The 23,673-nt window shown below is 43.4% G+C and overlaps 2 protein-coding genes across 4 annotated transcripts; one reads left to right on the forward strand and one right to left on the reverse strand.

The window, feature by feature from the left end:
• The first annotated feature begins 324 nt into the window (after positions 1–324).
• Positions 325–20,582, forward strand: LOC135559668 (uncharacterized). Of its 2 annotated transcripts, none has more exons than XM_065000247.1 (2): positions 325–569; positions 13,931–20,582. In XM_065000247.1, exon 2 carries the CDS (start codon positions 15,708–15,710, stop codon positions 16,344–16,346), a length of 639 nt encoding a protein of 212 aa, XP_064856319.1. In that variant the 5' UTR covers positions 325–569; positions 13,931–15,707; the 3' UTR covers positions 16,347–20,582. The 2 variants fall into 2 exon arrangements, with proteins under 2 accessions (XP_064856319.1, XP_064856318.1); XM_065000246.1 differs by lacking the exon at positions 325–569 and adding an exon at positions 2,840–3,059.
• Positions 19,999–22,970, reverse strand: LOC115141646 (histone H3.3A). Of its 2 annotated transcripts, none has more exons than XM_029680697.2 (4): positions 22,862–22,970; positions 21,892–22,035; positions 21,521–21,674; positions 19,999–21,310 (listed from the first exon to the last, which is right to left on the reverse strand). In XM_029680697.2, exons 2-4 carry the CDS (start codon positions 22,017–22,019, stop codon positions 21,182–21,184), a joined length of 411 nt encoding a protein of 136 aa, XP_029536557.1. In that variant the 5' UTR covers positions 22,020–22,035; positions 22,862–22,970; the 3' UTR covers positions 19,999–21,181. The 2 variants fall into 2 exon arrangements, with proteins under 2 accessions (XP_029536557.1, XP_029536558.1); XM_029680698.2 differs by having other exon boundaries at positions 22,866–22,967.
• Positions 22,971–23,673: the final 703 nt, after the last annotated feature.

Below are 23,673 nucleotides of genomic sequence, written 5' to 3' on the forward strand. Positions count from 1 at the left end.
GTTGTGGTGTAAAACAATGTTAAAGACAGCATTAAAATTGGACAAAAAGTTATAATAAACCGCAATGCCACTTGTTGTTGAGTTGGAACTGAGAACATTGCGTTGCTTTAGGTTACTTTGTCCAGTGTTTTTATTCGTTGTAGATGTCTACCCCGGTGATGCAAATGGCCTGTAAAGTCTTGGTGATTTATTTAAATGCGATGAGTTGTTGTCCATCCTGCGATTGTTGGCCTGTGTCTCATCCTATCCCTGTGGCCAGACAATTTCACAGTGTCCAAAGCCGATTCTCTGCTCTTGTTAATTGAATCGGATTTCTTATAGTTTAAAATCCACACAGACCCATGTACTGCCCAAACTGTATAAGGGGTTTATCTGAATCTGCAAAGCCACGACGGAGATATAAAGAGAGAGAGACTATACCCGCATGTTGAACATTTTAAATCTCAAATAAACGTCTTTACCTGCGGCATCTGCCGGTGCGCACAGCGTGAGTATGTGTGTTGTTTTAACCGTCCAATTTGGAATATGTGTTTCAAGAGGCCACATCACCTGCTCAACTAGGCTATCAGGTATGGTTTTTGTCTTTACATTTCATATAGATAATAAAGAAAGCTGACGATCGAATTAGCCTATTGTTTGTAAATATGACAAGAAGCGCAACAGTCGATGGTTAAAGACTAAAACTCCGTGTTACATACTTTCTGAGGAGCAAAACAAAGAGCGCGTGTCAGAGTAGGCCTACACGCGCACTCACGTGCACCTGCTCGTCTGCGCTTCTAGGTCTCGCTCTCTTACCATTCCTTCACTACAATTTTAGGATATGCTTTTATGCGTTGGGAGAAACAATTAACCCGTACAAAAGCTTTTCAAATATAGTATTTAATATTAATGATGTACGTTTTTCCACGCATTTCCTGATTGTTATATTATTTTTACCATGATCAAACCGGTAGCCTTTTCAAAGACAACCAAATTGTATTCATGTAAGTTATTGACTTTTGGTTAGGCATATTTCCTTGCCCAACATTGAAAATGCCATACTTTTTCTGATTTCTTTAGTTTTTATTTACGATTTCGTTGCATAAAATGCTAATGTTATGCATTTTGGTTATCGAATTAATTCGATAAAAGTTAAAGACACACGCTCGGTTAAGGTGTTTGTGTTTGACCTACATTAGCTTATTTCTTCATTCATTCTTTTTCATTCTAGTCTACTTTACTTTATCCTAAAATTGTGTTTAAAACGGAGGACATTGTAAACACAAAAAAATATAGAGCCTACAAATTGTGCATGAAGAAGCACTGCATTTTGAGACATTTGGCAGTAGCCTATCATTATTATATTTCTAGTCTTCCAGAAACGTGTCAACTGGTGATTTATTTTCTGAAAGTATTGCTGTTGTTCTTTTGTGCTGTCAATAACAACTCTAATAACAGTTGTGAATTTATATTTTAGGAGGTGATTCTCTTGGAAATGTACTGTGCAGTGCAATGAATTGTGGTATGGTTGCACTAGGACCCAGGGCAGATACAAATTCAGGACACAACCACCACATAAGAGGCTTACCATATCTAATCACACACACACACACACACACACACACACACACACACACACACACACACACACACACACACACACACACACACACACACACACACACACACACACACACACACACACACACACACCACTTAGAAACATCATATTATTTTAAACTGGCATGCAATCAGTCTCAGAGGCATAACAACTGCTGTATTTTGATAACATTTTCATCTTCTCCAAACTATTTTATTCCCCATTTGACCCCGACTTCTCTCCCACTTTGTCAGAAGACTGCAGCCATATGTTGCATGGTTGCTCTTGTCTAATTTAATTACCAAAAATGTAAGCTCTTTCAATGCATATTGTTCCTGTTTGGCTACAAAGAAAACGGGTAAAATGCAAACATGTTACTTTCCAAACCAATGTCTAAATGTGTAATATTATATATATTTGCACCAGACACGTAGTAATCGGCCTATACATGTATTGATATATTTACTGGGGTCAAAACATTAGTTTGTGGAGCCAGTTTCCCCTCCAGGGGCCTTCTGTTGTAAAACAAACAGAGGCCTGTGGATATTCAGGTACTCACTGAAAAAACTGTCATGAATGTGAGGATGTGACTTATTAGTGAGGGATATTAATCTCTATTTAACATCCAGGCCATGTTAAGACAATGTAACCTTGATTGGTTGCATATACAATTTGAGTGTACTTATGTGAGTGTGTGATACCTTGGTTGTACAGGGCCTATGCTCATGGGTGACAGTGCTATGGCTCTCAGGGAATGTGTGTGTGTGTGTGTGTGTGTGTGTGTGTGTGTGTGTGTGTGTGTGTGTGTGTGTGTGTGTGTGTGTGTGTGTGTGTGTGTGTGTGTGTGTGTGTGTGTGTGTGTGTGTGTGTGTGTGTGTGTGTGTGTGTGTGAGAGAGAGAGAGAGAGATTGTGTTAGCACAGGAAAGAGAAGCTTACCCAATGATCACTACAAAGTTTAAGAGGTCACCGATATAGAGCATTGGTGATTGGTTGCATTAAGCATGGGCCAAAAAATACAAACCAAACACAACAACCCCCTCCTCCAAAACCCCCAAAACCCCAACAGTGTTAGTGTGCAGCTGCTAGAGCCCTGACTTCATGGTATTTGTTCGATACACACATTGTGACACCAACACCAACACACACACACACGCACAGAGTTCAGCCGATTTATCATAATATGCTTTATCTGAAAAGTAAGTATCTTACCTCGGGATAAAGGGAGGATAGTGGGGCTTGTAGTCAGATTGGCAGAGGAAGGGAGAGGATGGAGGGAGTCCGCTAGTCCATAGGAAGGACATGAAGGACCTGTTTGGAACGAATTGATGACTGATAAGATATAGGGGCCTGCTCTCCAATACAATGGGGAAGTGTTGTACCCAGGAACATAGATCTCTGTGGCACTGGGAGATATGATTGACAGATGGACCTGGAGGGACCATCGTCGTACATAGATGGGATTGATGGATGGATGAACAGGTAACCCCCGAGGAGGAGGGTAGGGTGTTTGGACCCCACTGGGGGCCTTTTCTATAGTTGGAAGGAAAAATAATTGTGTGATTCCTGATGAAGGAGTGTAGAGAACGAGAGGAAGTAGAGAGAGAGGAAGGGAGGGGTATAGTGGGAGGGGCGTGGGGTAGGACGTGTCCACAGAGACATTATCAGCTGCATACCTACATACTTTTTACAGGTGTGTGTTTAGTTTTTTCAACCCTTTTGTTGTGCTATGTTTTACATTTGAATTCCAATAGTTTTCTTTATGTGTCTTGTGTGATTGTGGTTTTGTATGTGATTGTCCTTATGTGTAAATCTGGCAAATACTGGCATTTCCATTGAATCGTAAACGGTTAATGGTGAAGTGTTAATATCCATGTCAGTGGTTGTCGTGGTATCAAGGTCAGGCTGTGTCAATAATGAAATTAGACTGATGTAGGGATTACGCTGTGTAACTAAGCCAGGCAGTGACTGTAGTGAGTCTGTGTGCACAGATACACTGACTGTACAAAACATTAGGAACACCTTCCTAATATTGAGTTGCACCCTTTTTGCCCTCAGAATAGCCTCAGTTTGTCAGGAAATTGACTCTACAAGGTGTCAAACGCGCTCCACAGGGATGCTGGGCCACGTTGACTCCAATGCTTCCTACAGTAGTGTCAAGTTGGCTGGATGTCCTTTGGGTGGTGGACTATTCTTGGTGCACATGGGAAACTGTTGAGCGTGAAAAACCCAGCAGCATTGCAGTTCTTGACACACTCAAACCGGTGCGCCTGGCACCTACTACCAGACCCCGTTCAAAGGCACTGACATCTTTTGTCTTGCCCATTCACCCTATGAATGGCACACAATCCATGTCTCAATTGTCTCAATGCTTAAAAACCCTTCTTTAACTTGTCTCCTTCCCTTCATCTACACTGATTGAAGTGGATTTAACAAGTGACATCAACAAGGGATCATAGATTTTACCTGGATTCACCGTCTCAGTCAAAGACTCCAGTCACTCAAGTCAACTCTCTGCTACCGCACGGCAAGCAGTACCGGAGTGCCAAGTCTAGAACCAAAAAGCTCCTTAACAGCTTCTACCCCCAAGCCATAAGACTGCTGAACAATTAATCAAATGGCCACCGGACTATTACATTAACACGCTGCCCCTTTGTTTGGTGCCGCAGGTAGCCTAGTGGTTAGAGCGTTGGGCCAGTAACCAAAAGGTTGCTTGATTGAATCCCCGAGCTGACAAGGTAGAAATCTGTCATTCTGCCCTTGAACAAGGCAGTTAACCCACTGTTCCCCAGTAGGCCGTCATTGTAAATAAGAATTTGTTATTAACTGACTTTCTTAGTTAAATAATGGTTTAAAATTGTTTTTACACTGCTGCTACTCGCTGTTTATTATCCATACAGAGTCACTTTATCCGTACCTACATCAAATAAAATAACATTTGATTTGTCACGTGCACTGAGTACAATAGGTGTAAACCTTGTACAAAATAACTTGACTAACCTGTACCCCCACACATTGACTCGGTACCGGTACCCCCTGTATATAGCCTCGTTATTGTTATTGTGTTACTTTTTAGTTTTATTTGACTATTTTTACCTTTGTTTATTTAGTACATATTTTGAACTGCATTGTTGGTTAAGGGCTAAATAAGCATTTGTAAGTACGCATTTCAAGTTGTATTCGGAGCATGTGACAAATACATGTTGTTTTGATATGTCATGTGAAGAACAGGTGTTTCTAATGTTTTGTACACTCAGTGTATATCATCACTTTATATTTTCATTAGTGGTTCCTGCTTTATGTTACATACATTGTTTAATGTTTGATGTACAATAGAGTATAATATAAATTAGAGTTAATGATATGGGAGTATAGCACAGCTCATTTTGAACATGTATTAAAGGAGCAATCTGTGATTCAAACAAAAACAAAGCAAAAATAGATGTACCAATCCCAGATTGCCACTTGTAATCACAGGCCATTCAGTCTGGGTACATTTGTTAGGATAGGGTTCCTACTACAGTGTACAATTGAAGTCGGAAGTTTACATACACTTAGGTTGGAGTCATTAAAACTTGTTTTTCAACCACTCCACACATTTCTTGTTAACAAACTATAGTTTTGGCAAGTCGGTTAGGACATCTACTTTGTGCATGACACAAGTCATTTTTCCAACAATTGTTTGCAGACAGATTATTTCACTTATAATTCACTATATCACAATTCCAGTGGGTCAGAAGTTTACATACACTAAAGTTGACTGTGCTTTTAAACAGCTTGGAAATTTCCAGAAAATTATGTCATGGCTTCAGAAGCTTCTGATAGGCTAATTGACATGATTTGAGTCAATTGGAGGTCTACCTGTGGATGTATTTCAAGGCCTACCTTCAAACTCAGTGCCTCTTTGCTTGACATCATGAGAAAATCAAAAGAAATCAGCCAAATTGTAGACCTCCACAAGCCTGGTTCATCCTCGGGAGCAATTTCCAAATCCCCTGAAGGTACCATATTCATCTGTACAAACAATAGTACGCAAGTATAAACACCATGGGACCACGCAGCCGTCATACCGCTCAGGAAGGAGACGCGTTCTGTCTCCAAGAGATGAACATACTTTGTTGCGAAAAGTGCAAATAAATCCCAGAACAACAGCAAAGGACCTTGTGAAGATGCTGGAGGAAACAGGTACAAACAAGTACATAACCTGAAAGGCCGCTCAGCAAGGAAGAAGCCACTGGTCCAAAACCGCCATAACAAAGCCAGACTACGGTTTGCAACTGCACATGGGGACAAAGATCATACTTTTTGGAAAAATGTCCTCTGGTCTGATTAAACAAAAATAGAACTGTTTGGCCATAATGACCATCGTTATGTTTGGAGGAAAAAGGGGAGGCTTGCAAGCTGAAAAACACCATCCCAACTGTGAAGCACCGGGTGGCAGCATCATGTTGTGGGGGTGCTTTGCTGCAGGGGGGACTGGTGCACTTCACAAAATAGATGGTATCATGAGGTAGGGAAAATTATCTAGATATATTGAAGCAACATCTCAAGACATCAGTCAGGAAGTTAAAGCTTGGTCGCAAATGGGTCTTCCAACTTACGACTTCAGCTGTATGTGCATGGGGCAGGTTAAAGATTTACAACGTAGTAAGCCTTGTGTAGGGTTTCTTATAAGACGGATGGGTAGGGTTTGTAAAGTATAAATGTCCTGTGCCCAGACACCTTTGAATTACTATCTCTATGAACTATTGCTTCTGTGTGAAAATATTGGGCCTTCTCATTGTAACGTGCAGGTCTGGTGCTGCTCACTAAGATATTTACTCATAAATTAATCTGGCCGTTGGTTATGCATCTAATCAGTCCTGCCAAACTCTGATAATGTGTGCTATGCTGTATATCAATATGAGACATACTACAAATAATGGTAATTAAATCATGCTTTCAAAGTTTTCATGTTTTTATGCATTCATGGTTAGATGATGTTAGCTGTCTCTTTTGCAAAGGTTTTGTTGTTGATTGTCTTGTGAATATTCCTGAATTATTAAAGTTAGTTTTGTAGAGATATTGGATATTGAAGGAGACACAGACTGAAGGCAACATGTCGTATTGTGTTGCAGTGTTAATACACAGTCCCCAGCCAGGATTTGTGGCTCAGTCGATGTCTATTAAATCTCGGTATGTGTGCAATCAATACTCACAGTCTGGGTTGTGTCTTAATCAATGCCACTACTCTGTAAAACACACACACACACACTCACGACGCGTGTGCTGCTGACTGCGTCTGAGGGCAGATGGGCAGATTCCTAATCCTGTGCAGACGGCAGCAGGTGGGGTCTGGGACTGGGTGAGTCAGCAGGGCAGGCAGCAGTTTAACTGTGCTAATGACCGGCATTTAGAGTAGACACCCTGTCTTGCCCTGGACCACACTGTCCTGTCTGGGGATTACACAGGCTAACACCTGCCATGCTGCTTCAAAGTACACTGGGCCTTCACTCAGGCATATAGTCCATGTTTCAAATGACCTTTTCAATGATCCTTTGGTAAAATCCACTACATTTCAACCTATGCTACTATGTCACATAGCATAAGTGTACTTTTTAGTATCAATTCCTGCAATCCTTTATTGGTATACATTTTATCACGACTCGGGATATAACCCAGATGCAGACACAGGAAGCGGATGGTTCAGTTCTCAGATCATTTATTATAACACAGGGGGCAGGCAAAGGGCAGGTTGAGGACAGGCAGAGGTTTGTAAACAGGTCAGAGTCCGACAGGTACAGGACGGCAGGCGGGCTCGGGGTCAGGGCAGGCAGAGGTTTGTAAACAGGTCAGAGTCCGACAGGTACAGGACGGCAGGCGGGCTCGGGGTCAGGACAGGCAGAGGTTTGTAAACAGGTCAGAGTCCGACAGGTACAGGACGGCAGGCGGGCTCGGGGTCAGGACAGGCAGAGGTTTGTAAACAGGTCAGAGTCCGACAGGTACAGGACGGCAGGCGGGCTCGGGGTCAGGACAGGCAGAGGTTTGTAAACAGGTCAGAGTCCGACAGGTACAGGACGGCAGGCGGGCTCGGGTCAGGGCAGGCAGAGGTTTGTAAACAGGTCAGAGTCCGACAGGTACAGGACGGCAGGCGGGCTCGGGGTCAGGACAGGCAGAGGTTTGTAAACAGGTCAGAGTCCGACAGGTACAGGACGGCAGGCGGGCTCGGGGTCAGGACAGGCAGAGGTTTGTAAACAGGTCAGAGTCTGACAGGTACAGGACGGCAGGCGGGCTCTGGGTCAGGACAGGCAGAGGTTTGTAAACAGGTCAGAGTCCGACAGGTACAGGACGGCAGGCGGGCTCGGGGTCAGGGCAGGCAGAGGTTTGTAAACAGGTCAGAGTCCGACAGGTACAGGACGGCAGGCGGGCTCGGGGTCAGGGCAGGCAGAGGTTTGTAAACAGGTCAGAGTCCGACAGGTACAGGATGGCAGACAAGCTCAGGGTCAGGGCAGGAAGAAGTTCATAAACCAGGTCTGAATCAGACAGGTACAGAACGGCAGGCAGGTTCTGGGTCACGGCAGGCAGAAAGGTCAGAACCGGAATGCCTAGAAACAAAACACTAGAGAGCAGGGAAAAACAGGAAACACACTGGGACGACTTGACAAAACAAGACGAACTGGCAACAAACCAAAATAAAATGCAGATATGAGTACACAGGGGATAATGTGGTAAAATTGGAGACACCTGGTGGGGGGTGGAGACAAGCACAAGACAGGTGAAACAGATCAGGGTGTAACGCATTTATCATATATGTATAATCTGTCAAATCAATTTGTGACCCCCCCTGAATTGCTAATAATTTGCACCAGTCCCCCCCCCCCTTCACGAAATAAGAGCTGCAAGATTGACCACGTATGTCTCCCATTTCAGTCCTTCTTGGAGCAGGTGACAACATGTACTTGTATTTGTACTGTACATCCATTTAGAGAGGGCATTCTGTGGTGGACAGAGGGAGAGTTAACATCTCTCTAAAGTCTAAAGTCTACTAACCTTGCCCCCCCCCCCAGGATAAATCTGAGGGGACACATGCCCCTTTGTGCTCCTAATGGGCATGACTCACTGAAGTGATGTTTCAATTGTGTCAGTGTGTTTGGAGGAAGATCTCTGGTTGGTAATCAACTGGATTGAACTGGATGTATGAAGGTATGCAGAGTGAAGTGTATTCACAATTTGCAGATTCAGCAGGTTTCACAGTTACAGATCAGGTTAAAGACATGCCATGTAAAAGAAAGGAGAACAGCTGCACACTGAGCATCTAAACAGTGTGAGGATATTTTCCTTTCTTTTCACATTTCTAGAACACATCAGTAACTCATCTACTACACTAATTCTGACAATACTACTGGAATATAAATCGATAGTTATGTTATTATTGGACAGACTCAATCTAAATTCATAGATTGAACCATTCATTCAAACTGCTTGCTAGAAATAGAGCCTGTCTGATTGGCAGGGTTGTGCTGCAGGTACCAGACACAGACCAGGTTAGGGTAGGTTAGGTAGGTTAGGGTAGGGTAGGACCACTCTGCTCTCCATAAGGCATTGCATATGAGACCACGCATGAATGCACATATCAGCTTTATTGTTTGTGCTGGGGCACGTTGGAGTGTGTGTGTGTGTGTGTGTGTGTGTGTGTGTGTGTGTGTGTGTGTGTGTGTGTGTGTGTGTGTGTGTGTGTGTGTGTGTGTGTGTGTGTGTGTGTGTGTGTGTGTGTGTGTGTGTGAGACCATGTGTCCTGACAGAACGTGTGTGTGGTGGTGTGCTGGTGGGCCTGGATGGGTAGGGGGGTTGAGTGGGTTAAGGAGGGGGTGTACAGTGGCTTGGGCACTCTCCCCCAGCCCATATGGCAGCAGACAGCAGTAGTAATCAAGGAAGTGGAGCAACAGGCCTGAGTCCTTATAATCTCTAACCACACTCTGACACGTGCCATGCTGACGCACACACCACCCGCCACACAAATAGACTTGGATATATGCACACTCACACACGCACACAAACGCATGCAAACATGCACATCATGTACACACATACATGTGTACACATACAGAAGCACACGAAGAGATGAGCACTACATCACTGAAATCCAAAACATCTAAAAACACATTCACAAAATACAATTTTCTTACATTTTTGTCATTTAGCAGACACTTATCCAGAGCGACTTACAAAAGCAATTAGGATTAAGTGCCTTGCTCAAGGGAACATCAAAAAATATATACAGTGGGGCAAAAAAGTATTTAGTCAGCCACCAATTGTGCAAGTTCTCCCACTTAAAAAGATGAGAGAGGCCTGTAATTTTTTATCATAGGTACACTTCAACTATGACAGACAAAATGAGAAAAAAAATCCAGAAAATCACATTGTAGGATTTTTAATGAATTTATTTGCAAATTATGGTGGAAAATAAGTATTTGGTCAATAACAAAAGTGTATCTCAATGCTTTGTTATATACCCTTTGTTGGCAATGACAGAGGTCAAACGTTTTCTTTAAGTCTTCACAAGGTTTTCACACAGTGTTGCTGGTATTTTGGCCCATTCCTCCATGCAGATCTCCTCTAGAGCAGTGATGCTTTGGGGCTGTTGCTGGGCAACACGGACTTTCAACTCCCTCCAAAGATTTTCTATGGGGTTGAGATCTGGAGACTGGCTAGGCCACTCCAGGACCTTGAAATGCTTCTTACGAAGCCACTCCTTCATTGCCCAGGCAGTGTGTTTGGGATCATTGTCATGCTGAAAGACCCAGCCACGTTTTATCTTCAATGCCCTTGCTGATGGAAGGAGGTTTTTACTCAAAATCTCACGATACATGGCCCCATTCATTCTTTCCTTTACACGGATCAGTCGTCCTGGTCCCTTTGCAGAAAAACAGCCCCAAAGCATGATGTTTCCACCCCCATGCTTCACAGTAGGTATGGTGTTCTTTGGATGCAACTCAGCATTCTTTGTCCTCCAAACACGACGAGTTGAGTTTTTACCAAAAAGTTATATTTTGGTTTCATCTGACCATATGACATTCTCCCAATCTTCTTCTGGATCATCCAAATGCTCTCTAGCAAACTTCAGACGGGCCTGGACATGTACTGGCTTAAGCAGGGGGACACTGTCTGGCACTGCAGGATTTGAGTCCCTGGCGGCGGAGTGTGTTACTGATGGTAGGCTTTGTTACTTTGGTCCCAGCTCTCTGCAGGTCATTCACTAGGTCCCCCCCGTGTGGTTCTGGGATTTTTGCTCACCGTTCTTGTGATCATTTTGACCCCATGGGGTGAGATCTTGCGTGGAGTCCCAGATCGAGGGAGATTATCAGTGGTCTTGTATGTCTTCCATTTCCTAATAATTGCTCCCACAGTTGATTTCTTCAAACCAAGCTGCTTACCTATTGCAGATTCAGTCTTCCCAGCCTGGTGCAGGTCTACAATTTTGTTTCTGGTGTCCTTTGACAGCTCTTTGGTCTTGGCCATAGTTGAGTTTGGAGTGTGACTGTTTGAGGTTGTGGACAGGTGTCTTTTATACTGATAACAAGTTCAAACAGGTGCCATTAATACAGGTAACGAGTGGAGGACAGAGGAGCCTCTTAAAGAAGAAGTTACAGGTCTGTGAGAGGCAGAAATCTTGCTTGTTTGAAGGTGACCAAATACTTATTTTCCACCATAACTTGCAAATAAATTCATTAAAAATCCTACAATGTGATTTTCTCATTTTGTGTGTCATAGTTGAAGTGTACCGATTATGAAAATTATAGGCCTCTCTCATATTTTAAGTGGGAGAACTTGCACAATTGGTGGCTGACTAAATACTTTTTTGCCCTACTGTATTCACCTAGTCAATTCAGCGAGTTGAACTAGCAACCTTTCGGTTCCTGGCACAACACGGTTAGCTGCTAGGCTACCTGCCGCCCTTCACTCACACAACACTCATACTGTTTAACAACCCCATTCTACCACGCTTGCCCTATATTCACAGGTACCACTCACGAAAGAGCAACATACACACTCTGTCACAACAAGCACAATGAAACATCGGCACATACATTATTGTTTGTCTCTTTATTTGGATCCTCATTAGCTAAAGTGTCAGCTCCTCTTCCTGGGGGTCCACAACAAACCCACAACATGACAAGTAACAGAACACTGGTACACTGATTGACAAGGACAGTCACACAATTTGAAAATATAACGATATACAAACAATACAACAGAGAAATGATACCCGAACCAAAGGTGTCATTCATGCTGTCACACCCACTCATAGACGTTCAGGATCTTCTACACACATCTATCCTCATTCAATGCACAACTAAATCACAGGGACACATTTACACACTTTGACACACTTCAACACACTTTAACACACGTTTTCAATTTACCACAAAACACCTTGTTAACCCACCAAAATTCACAATGCATGCCCACGTACACACACACACACACAACCCCCTTTGTGGTGACGCACAAGGTCACACTCTCACAATGGTCTCTTATTGTTAATTGGCTGTTTAATCCTGTGGAATGTCTCTAATTAGTACACGCTGGCGGGTGAGGATCTTAATATGCTGCATTACAATAGACTGGCTGTAATGGGGATCTCAGACCACACTCTCTCACCTCCCATGCCCCAACTCAAACACACAACACACACTCATACGCACGCGCACGCGCACACATACACACGTAGCAGAATCTGTAGACAGTCACACATGCAAAGTCATTCATAATCGTGATTTTCATTTCCGGTCAGGTTTCCAATTCAATGCGTTTATATTGATAAGCGAATAGAGCATCTAGGACAGTTGAACCCTTGGAATTTGAAGAAGAAAAGAGGCACATCTACATACATGTGATCAATGACAAACAGATCATCATGAGCTACAGTACACCCTTCAACAGAACACGCCCTTTCTCAGTCCCTCAGATGCCGCCATCTGGCAACAAGCCGTGTTATTGGATGTCTTGCTAACTGTTGGCGAACAGGACCTGTAAACCTTGAGCTCACTTTACTGAATCTCCATGGTAGATCTCAACCCAGCCCGGCAATAGAGTCACAGGTTGTGTTTGCCGTCACTAGACTAGGCCTCAGTGCATGAGCAATGAACCAGTTACTGTTTGCTAGATTTTGCTGTGTGCTCCAAAGTGTCCTTTATAGCTATCCAACTAAGGTCATGTATAGCTTCGCCTGCAACGGGATGTGAACAGTAAAAAAACAACTCTATAATATGTCTGGATTCTATGCAGCCTGACTCTGATAAAACATTTCCTGATGAGGATAACAGCACCACCAAAGACGCTTATGATGACAAGGCCTTCCAGAGCCAAGCCTGTTCACTGTTTAAAGTGCAAGACTGAGGGCATGCTGGAAGCAGACACAGTCAGCACTGGGCCTAGTGACAGGTGTCATGCTGAGTAGAATGTGTGTAAGTGTGTACAGTGACATAGAGGTGGCAGTACTGATGCCAAGAGCTGAAGGGACAGAATAAGAGTGAGATGGAAAATATATACACAGGTTAAATGATGCAGAAGAGTTGTAAGAGAGGAATATTGAGAGGAAAGGAATGAGACAGAAAAGGGTGGAGGGAAAGGAGGTCAGACAAGAAGAGGAGGGGGGGCAGGAGTGGAGGGTGGACGTGTCGGGTGGTGGTGGGTGGGTCGAAGGAGGACCGGGCAGGGCAGCATCACTGCTGACACACTACTGCGGTCCAAATCCCAGCTTAGTGGGTCTAAAACAGGGCCGAGAAATCTCCCCCGAGGCCCCTAATGCTGAGACCGCTGTCACCCCCAATCACTCACACCTGCTTAATCCCCACGCCGTGACCCAACACTGACACACACACAGCCGCCCGCCCACAGCCACCGCACACCAACACCGGGTAGCCCATTGGCCCTGGCGGGGGGGCCGGTCCCAGCACTTGGTGACACGAGCTGGAGGGTCAACCTTCTGTGCCAGGGGGAGGGAAGAGGCGCAAGGGGGGGAAAGGGGGGGAACCTTTAGTAGCTGGGTAGAATTGGGGTGGGCTTCAGTAGTGTTTAGCATAGTAGTGATGCTATAAAATGGTTTAAGAGAATGTACGATGTATGATGCACAGAGAGCGGGAGTGAAGGCGTTTAAAGAAACCAGGACACACATACTAAAATAACCATTTCCTCCTACAACGCAGATATCCTGGTTCTATTGTTCTTGTCATATCAAATGATAAGCATTTGTTTTCTTGTTTATTCTGCAGGTACTATGTGAGCAATATATCCTCTGTGCTCTGAGGATGCATTTGAGAGTCAGACATGCTCATGTTGCTGAAAACGGTCTCTTTTGTGTCTCCCTGTAGGTCCTGTCACTGTCTCTACCAACACGGCAGCCCAGAAAGGTCCAGAGAGCCACAAGCCTATGAAGACTCGCAGTGAATCAAAGTGCTGCAATGAATTAGGAGAGAGGGCCTGGATGAGAGCGGATGCAGGGGTTTCTCATGGCCTCACATAGAATGGTCTCACTTACTTAGAATGAATTGTCAAAGCTTCTTTCGGAAGTGTTAATCCTAATTTAACTGTCTGCAAACAAGCAAACAGATAAAGAATCAGATTAAGTTAATAATACCATTTGGTTTTATCAACATAATGCTGAAACCCAGCCATGCTCAGGTTATGCTTCATATACTATACTGAACAAAAATATAAGCGCAACATGCAAGAATTTCAAAGATCTTACTGAGCTACATTTCCATTTGACCTCATTTCTGCCAGCATGTTAAATGTGCAACCAAAGGGAAAAAAACTCTAGATCACCTTTACTCCACACACAGAGATGCATACAAAGCTCTCCCCCGCCCTCCATTTGGCAAATCTGACCATAATTCTATCCCCCTGATTCCTGCTTACAAACAAAAACTAAAGCAGGAAGCACCAGTGACTCGGTCAATAAAGAAGTGGTCAGATGACGCAGATGCTAAGCTACAGGGCTGTTTTTCTAGCACAGACTGGAATATGTTCTGGGATTCTATCGATGGCATTGAGGACTACACCACATCAGTCACTGACTTCATTGATAAGTGCGTCGATGACGTCGTTCCCACAGTGACCACACGTACATACCCCAACCAGAAGCCATGGATTACAGGCAACATGCACACTGAGCTAAAGGGTAGAGCTGCCGCTTACAAGGAGCGGGACTCTAACCCTGAATCTTATAAGAAATCCTGCTATGCCCTCTGACAAACCATCAAACAGGCAAAGTGTCAATACAGGGCTAAGATTAAATCGTACTACACCGGCTCCGACGCTCATCGGATGTGGCAGGGCTTGCAAACTATTACAGACCACAAAGGGAAGTACAGGCGCGAGCTGCCCAGTGACAAAAGCCTACCAGATGAGCTAAATTATGTCTATGCTCGCTTCGAGGCAAGTAACACTGAAGCATGCATGAGAGTATCAGCTGTTCCGAGCTACTGTTTGAGAACTCTCTCCGTAGACGATGTGAGTAAGACCATTAAACAGGTCAACATTCACAAGGCCGCAGGGCCAGATGGATTACCAGGACGTGTACTCCAAGCATGTGCTGACCAACTGGCAAGTGTCTTCACTGACATTTTCAACCTCTCCCTGTCTGTAATACCAACATGTTTCAAGCAAACCAGCATACTTCCTGTGCACAAGAACACTAAGGTAACCTGCCTAAATTACTACTGACCCGTAGCACTCATATCTGTAGCCATGAAGTGCTTTGAAAGGCTGGTCATGGCTCACATCAACACCATCAAACCCTAGACCCACTCCAATTTGCATACCGCCCCAACAGATCTACAGATGATGCCATCTCTATTGCACTCTACACTGCCCTTTCACACCTGGACAAAAGGAACACCTATGTGAGAATGCTATTCATTGACTAAAATTCAGCGTTCAACACCAAAGTGCCCTCAAAACCCATCACTAAGCTAAGGACCCTGGGACTAAACACCTCCCTCTGCAACTGGATCCTGGACTTTATGACGGGCCGCACCCAGGTGGTAAGGGTAGGCAACAACATCTGCCACGCTGATCCTCAACACGGGGGCCCCTCAGGGGTGCGTGCTCAGTCCCCTCCTGTACTCCCTGTTCACTCATGACTGCATGGCCAGGCACGACTCCAACACCATCATTAAAGTTGCCGATGACACAACAGTGGTAGGCCTGATCACCGACAACGACGAGACAGCCTATAGGGAGGAGGTCAGAGACCTGGCCGTGTGGTGCCAGGACAACAGCCTCTTCCTCAACGTGATCAAGACAATTGTGGACTACAGGAAAAGGAGGACTGAGCACGCCCCCATTCTCATCGAAGGGGCTGTAGTGGAGCAGGTTGAGAGCTTCAAGTTGCTTGGTGTCCACATCACCAACAAACTAACAGAGTCCAAGCACACCAAGACAGTCATGAAGATGGCACGACAAAACCTATTCCCCCTCAGGAGACTGAAAAGATTTGGCATGGGTCCTCAGATCCTCAGTAGATTCTACAGCTGCACCATCGAGAGCATCCTGACTGGTTACATCACTGCCTGGTATGGCAGCTGCTCGGCCTCCGACCGCAAGGCACTACTGAGGGTAGTGTGTACAGCCCAGTGCATCACTGGGGCCAAGCGTCCTCCCATCCAGGAACTCTATACCAGGAAGTGTCAGCGGAAGGCCAGCCACTCCAGCCACCCTGGTCATAGACTGTTCTCTCTGCTACCGCATGGCAAGCGGTACCGGAGCGGACTCCTGAACATCTAATCAAATGGCTACCCAGACTATTTGCATTGCTCCCCCCTTTTACGCTGCTGCTACTCTCTGTTTATTATCTATGCATAGACACCTTAATAACTCTACCTATATGTACATATTACCTCAATTACCTCAACTAACCGGTGCCCCTGCACATTGACTCTGTACTGGTGCTCCCTGTATATAGCCTCGCTATTGCTATTTTACTGCTGCTCTTTAATTATTTGTTACTTTTTATTTCTTATTCTTTTTGGGGGGAATTTTTTCTTAAAACTGCATTTTTGGTTAAGGGCTTGTAAGTAAGCATTTCACTGTAAGGTGAAATTGTATTGCATGTGACAAACATATGTTGTATTCGGTACATGTGACAAATAAAATTTGATTTGATTTGAATGAAATCAGTGAATTGAAATATATTCATTAGGCCCTAATCTATGGATTTCACATGACTGGGAATACAAATATGTATGTTGGTCAAAGATACCTTATAAAAAAGATAGGGGCGTGGATCAGAAAAGCCGTCGGTATCTGGTGTGACCATCATTTTACTCACGCAGCACGACACATCTCCTTCGCATAGAGTTGATCAGGCTGTTGATTTGTGGCTTGCGGAATGTTGGCCCACTCATTTTCATTGGGTGTGTGAATTTGCTGGATATTGGCGGGCACTGGAACTCGCTGTCATACACGTCAATCAAGAGCATCCCAAAAAATGCTCAATGGGGGACATGTCTGGTGAGTATGCAGGCCATGGAAGAACTGGGACATTATCAGCTTCCAGGAATTGTCTACAGATGGGGCAGTGCATCATCATGATGAAACATGAGGTGATGGCGACGGATGACTGGCACGACAATGGGCCTCAGGATCTCGTCACGGTATCTCTTTGCGTTCAAGTTGCCATCAATAAAATGCAATTGTGTTTGTTGTTCCTCTGTTCACAACCTTGACATCAGCAAACCGTTCGCCCCCACATAACACAATACATGCTGTCTGTCATCTGCCCGGTACAATTGAACCCGGAATTAATTAGTAAAGAGCACACTTCTCCAGTGTTCCAGCTGCCATTGAAATTGAGCATTTGCCCACTGAAGTCGGTTACGACACCGAACTGCAGTCAGGTCAAGACCCTGGTGAGGACAATAAGCATGCAGGTGAGCTTCCCTGAGACTGTTTCTGACAGTTTGTGCAGAAATTCTTCGGCTGTGCAAGCCCACAGTTTCATCAGCTGTTCGGGTGGCTGGTCTCAGACTATCCCGCAGGTCAAGAAGCCAGATGTGGAGGTCCTGGTCTGGCGTGGTTGCAGTTGTGAGGCCGGTTGGACGTACTGCCAAATTCTCTAAAACGACGTTGGAGGCGGCTTATGGCAAATAAATTAACATTCAACTATCTGGCAACAGCTCTGGTGGACATTCCTGCAGTCAGCATGCCAATTGCACGCGCCATTAAAACTTGAGACATCCGTGGCATTGTGTTGTGTGAACATTAAATACTAAATGTTCCTCATCAATCTATACACAATACCCTATAATGAGAAAGCAAAAACAGGTTTTTAGAAATGTTTTCAAATGTATTAAAAAAAATAAAAAAAACAGAAATACCTTATTTACATAAGTATTCAGACCCTTTGCTATGAGACTCGAAATTGAGCTCAGGTGCATCCTGTTTCCATTGATCATCCTTGAGATGTTTCTACAACTTGATTGGAGTCCACCTGTGGTAAATGTAATTGATTGGACATGTTTTGGAAAGGCACACACCTGTCTATATAAGGTCCCACATTTGACAGTGCATGTCAGAACAAAAACCAAGCCATGAGGTTGAAGGAATTGGCTGTGCAGCGATGCTCCCCATCCAACCTGACAGAGCTTGAGAGGATCTTCAGAGAAGAATGGGAGAAACTCCCCAAATACAGGTGTACCAAGCTTGTAGCATCACACCCAAGAACACCTGAGGCTGTAATCGCTGCCAAAGGTGCTTCAACAAAGTACTGAGTAAAACTTTTTTTTAAACATATTTTGCATTCTTATTATGGGGTTTTCAGTGTAGATTGATGAGGAAACATAACAATCTAATACATTTTAGAATAAGGCTGTAACCTAACAAAATGTGGAAAAAGTTAAAGGGGTCTGAATATTTCCAAAGGTATTTATTTAATAAACGTATCTGCCTGCTTTTATATTGTTCTCTCCTGTCTGTAGAATGCCTACTGTTGTGTGTTTATGCTGGTGTTAATCTGTATGGAAGCTATACGTACTGTATATATTGTAGTGTGCGTCTGTGTGTACAGATTAAAAGGTGTGGTACAGTAATTGACAAGGACACTGATCCGGTGGCTAGATTAGGTCAGTGTGGGTGGAAACTAGGAATGAGGGACAGCTATTCCTGAACTGGAGAATATACTCTGTATATATATATATATATATATATATATATATATACCAATATTTTTCTGTCCTGCAACCCGGTTAAGCATTTCTAATCAGGTGCTACTTTTTTATATTATTAGCAGATTTGTTTGCAGACTTGCTAAAATGAACAAGTCTGCAAACTACACCTACGATATAACATAGGTATGTGCATAGGAATTATGTGGACAACGCCTGAATTACCATAATGAACAGGTTTCTACTAGTTTCCTGAACAAGCTAAGCAACTTGGTGGAAAACAGACATACTTGTTCAGGGGGGATTTCTAAAAGTCAAGAAGGCCGATTCGATCTTTATGTTGATTTTTCCTGTCCGGTGTCCACCCTTGTGAGAGATGTGCTATTCTGAGGCCCTTGCATGCTTGCTGTCTCAATCATATATTTGCACTTTAACTGTTCACTTCTAGCAGTTCATTAGGACAGACTTTCACAACTTCTACAATAAAACAGAATCTAAATTGGTGTGAATGTTGAAGAGAATGCATGGGTCTCTGAGGCTGAGCCCAGTTGTTCTGCTAGTGTTAATGTAGTTATCAATGTGATGACTGATCAAATAAAGAAACAAAGCCCTTTTTGAACATTCTCTATGGGGATGTTCTCTCTCTGATCTGAAGACGTCACATAAAAACAGGGACACATAGAATGACACTGTACTCTAGGCCTAACTTACCACAACGGGGAACAAATATCTGATACACTGCTGTTTCTGTAAGGTTTCAGTTTTATCTCAGATAGAGCAGCACAGCTCCAATGGTCTGAACACTGTTGAAGGGATACCTAAAATAATGTTTAGTATAGGGCTCTAAGGATACTCCTCCATCCATAGTCTTTACTTCATTCAGAGTATGGCTTGTCTATATGGCTCATTGTTGAAATGTGGTACTTTACTGCCCTCTATTGGTCGTTTTTTAGCTCTAAATTATTACGAGAGCAAACCATGTTTTAATTTGTATTATGTTTTTCCATTGCCTCAACTCAGTACTGGACACTTCTGTGTAACTCCTTTACGCAAGGATTTAGCGCATTCAGAAAAACACCAGATTGTGATGGTAATAGCAAACAAACCTAACTCAGGATTGTTCACAAGAATTTCGCTATACCCGCAATAACATCTACTAAACGTGTATATGACAAATAATATTTCATCAAATGTGTGCTTTTTACGGCTCTGGCCATAATATTAAATATCTGTTAGTAGTAACTGATTCAATCAATGAACTAAACAAAACTGAGACGTGTGTAACATCCATTTATTACCACATATGAGATATCTGGAAATTACAAACATTATTTTATTTAAACCATCTTAACATTTCAAATTCCAATTAAGAAACATAAATGATTTGAAGTTAAAAGGGTGACACAACCTGAGAAGCAAAGGGGGAGGTCTAAATATCCGTGACCATTCCAATTACAGCTCAACATTAACATTCATGATCACTTTACCAATTAGACTGTTTTTGGTTTGCAAGAGAGCATCGACCACCAGCTCCATAAACCTCACAACAAGGCCCCTCAGGAGTGATCACAAAGAACACTGGATTCACTATTTGTTTGCAAAAGCCTTAAAATGCTGTCTCCAATTATTTATCGCAGAAGCCAAATTTGAGAATTCAAAGACAAAGGGAAAATAGAGCCAATATAAGAGGCAATGAAATGAGAATGAACTATCTAGAATCCCCTTCGACAGCTAAAACAAATCACAAGCTTCAACACCTGTAGAAACGATAGCTTACGTCAATTTTGTTTTCTGTACAAAACTTTATTTGAATCCACCTCCATTTCATTCACAAATCTTTTATCCACTATGAAAAATGTGCGTAAGCATAAAAAATAAAAATAATACCCATGATAATGATCAATATTGTAATAAACAATTGCTCCAGAGATGTTTTTGAATTGTATACAATTTGCTGTGCTGATCAGAATCTACACTCACACACAAAGGGGGGGGGGGGCTGGACTCTCGTTCATGTGTTGCCATGAAAGATACCAGCTCAGTCTCTATTTCACTGGAAGAGTGGGGAAGGAGGAAGGGGACTAGGACAGTTGTTCTAGCACCCTGCAGAGAAAGAGGTACTCCACTCTGCAGACAAAAACCTAACCCCATCCTCCTGCGACCACAACCTATGTCAGATTCCCTGTCTTGTTTTATCTGATCTCTCCACACGGCATCATGACAATGGAACATCTGATTTGATGGTGTGATGGTGGGGGTCTGACCAGCAACAAGCAGGTACATGCACAAAAGAGTACCCTATAATAGTCTGCTGCCGAGAGTACTAAGAAAACACCACTATACACGTTATTCTTATCATAATCATTGTTTCTCTAAATCACTACCAACATAAGAGGAGAGGGGGAGGGAAGGGGAGGGCAGACTGTTGAGGGGAGGAGAGGTAAATCAGGTAGGCGTCTAAGCACGCTCCCCACGGATACGACGGGCCAGCTGGATGTCTTTGGGCATGATGGTGACACGCTTGGCGTGGATGGCGCACAGGTTGGTGTCCTCAAACAGACCAACCAGGTAAGCCTCGCTGGCCTCCTGCAGACAACAAAGAACAGGTTGGAGAAACGGCTCACAATATCAACCTGTAAAATTCTATTTTGTCATACATTCAGGCACACGATCGAAGCATTCCTCTTTAGTGTGTGATTTAAAAAAAAGTAATAATGCAATTATAGTCTTCCTGCCTCGAACTTGAGATCTGTGGTTTATGACAGCTTGTGTCCCTTAGTTGGGGTTAGCACTGACCTGCAGGGCCCCAATGGCTGCACTCTGGAAACGCAGGTCAGTCTTGAAGTCCTGAGCAATTTCTCTCACCAGGCGCTGGAATGGCAGCTTGCGGATCAGCAGCTCAGTGGACTTCTGGTAACGACGGATCTCACGCAGGGCCACAGTACCAGGTCTGGAAGGAAACACACACAGTTAGAACAATCCCATGACTAACACAACTGTATGGATTCATTACAGAAATCCAGAGTCAAACATGTCATCAAACTCTTTAGGCCTAAATTCTTCTCTCTTGCATCAGGTGGTGATGGAGTCATAATAAGGAACATTAGTGTGGCTCAGGGACAGAGGGCAGCTTTGGCAAGACCTTTCAGCCTCACTGTCACTCTCACCTGTAACGATGGGGCTTCTTGACCCCACCAGTAGAAGGGGCACTCTTGCGGGCAGCTTTGGTGGCCAGCTGCTTACGTGGGGCTTTGCCTCCAGTAGATTTACGGGCTGTCTGCTTGGTACGGGCCATGGCTCCTACAAATCACCTGAACAAAGGGGAGAACCACAAAAATTACTATAGCTTACACTTTCATTGCAATTATACCTGATAATAAGTAACTGGATTTGTATTCATCCATTACCTCAGCTGATTCAAAACTTTCACAAAATGTGAAAATCCCTGTGAAACAAGATTATTTCTGTACAGTAATTGGGTGTTCAACTCGCTGTCATTGAACACATCCTAGAACCAAAAAAAGTGTTGAGAGTCTACAACATGAATTTTCCCAATCAAAGTCGAGTGGGCCAATCAATCAATGGGGGAAAACGACGGTATTGGTTGGTTAGTCAATCTTATTGTGTAAACATATGACTAAGACCAATCATCCTATGTTCTGTCACGAGGCAGCGCAATCTACAACTCCTAGACGTTGGTAGCCCCGCCCACTCCGCTGTGACGATGGCGGCTGCTTGATGCGCAACCGGGATAAAGACCATAGGCAGAAAGAGCAAAGGAGTACCACTAAAACTTTGATATTTAAATAAACAGCTGTTTGACAATATCATCAAACAACTAATATACATAAAAGACATCTCAGAGAACTCGTATGTAGGCACAGAAACGGACTTCGACCACCAATGCCTGCGTACAACCGAAGCGAACCCGCGCATAATTTGAATTTTTTTTCATCCAGTTGCACTAGCTGTAGAAAAGGCTGCAATTCTGTGCCGTTTCGACAGTGGGGTTTGTTATTTTCCTCTACGACGAAAACGAGATGGATATCCAACAAAATTACACCACAATTGAAGCAATTTGAAACTTTTCGAATGTGAAGATCACGTAAATTAAAAGCAGTCGAGTGTTTGACTTACCTACACCAAAAGTGGTTAAAAAGAATGTGAGAAGTGTTTAGCTTGTCTGGCGGTGTCAGTATTTTCTTCCTCGTATCCACAATGGGAACAACCGTCCAGCGGGAAAATGGCCGCTATGTCAATCATTTCTCCCAGAATGCCATAGTGTATATAAACATTTCTAGTTTCGTTTCATTTGTGGTGCTCCAGACATCTTTGGATATTTTTTTGTACGCCACTGAATGTTACTTTATATCAGTTTCCAAATTTCATATGCGAACATAGCATACTTGCTATCAATATTTTTCTCAAGATGTTGTGGAAACGTTTTGGCTTTTCAATTTGCCATGTTCAAGAAAGCTATTATGCTGAAGTTACTGTGCATTTCTATATCAACCTTACATTCACAAGTCTTGTGCAAATGTCAAGAGGTCTGGTTTCCAATCAGTGGTGTAAAGTACTTAAGTAAAAATACGTAAGTACTACATTAGTTTTTTTTGGGTATCTGTACTGTAATTATATTTTGGACAGTGTTTACGCCACACATTATCCCCGACACTCTAAAGGACTTGTTACATTTTGAATGCTTAAGACAAGAAAAAGGTCCAATTCACGCACTTACCAAGAGAACGTCCCTGGTCATCCCTACTCCCTCTGATCAGACTCACTCCTCACAAATCAGTTACATATTTTGCAGATGTCACTGCGGGTGTAGCGAAATGTGTTCCTAGCGCCAACAATGCAGTAATAGCTAAACAATTCACACATCTTAATTATATTATAAGAAATATAGTATGACGCGCAAAGTCTGAATGTGATGTAAAGATTTTGGA

This window comes from Oncorhynchus nerka, linkage group LG14 (genome assembly GCF_034236695.1).
Source record: "Oncorhynchus nerka isolate Pitt River linkage group LG14, Oner_Uvic_2.0, whole genome shotgun sequence".
In the NCBI taxonomy this organism is placed as follows: domain Eukaryota; kingdom Metazoa; phylum Chordata; class Actinopteri; order Salmoniformes; family Salmonidae; genus Oncorhynchus; species Oncorhynchus nerka.

Coding starts and splice junctions, on each gene's coding strand:
- LOC135559668 (XM_065000247.1), top strand. CDS start 15,708: ATGGCCAGGCACGACTCCAACACCATCATTAAAGTTGCCGATGACACA.
- LOC115141646 (XM_029680697.2), bottom strand. CDS start 22,019: ATGGCCCGTACCAAGCAGACAGCCCGTAAATCTACTGGAGGCAAAGCC. Junction 21,675..21,891: donor AAGAAGCCCCATCGTTACAG/GTGAGAGTGACA, acceptor GTTTCCTTCCAG/ACCTGGTACTGTGGCCCTGC. Junction 21,311..21,520: donor CAGCCATTGGGGCCCTGCAG/GTCAGTGCTAAC, acceptor TGTTGTCTGCAG/GAGGCCAGCGAGGCTTACCT.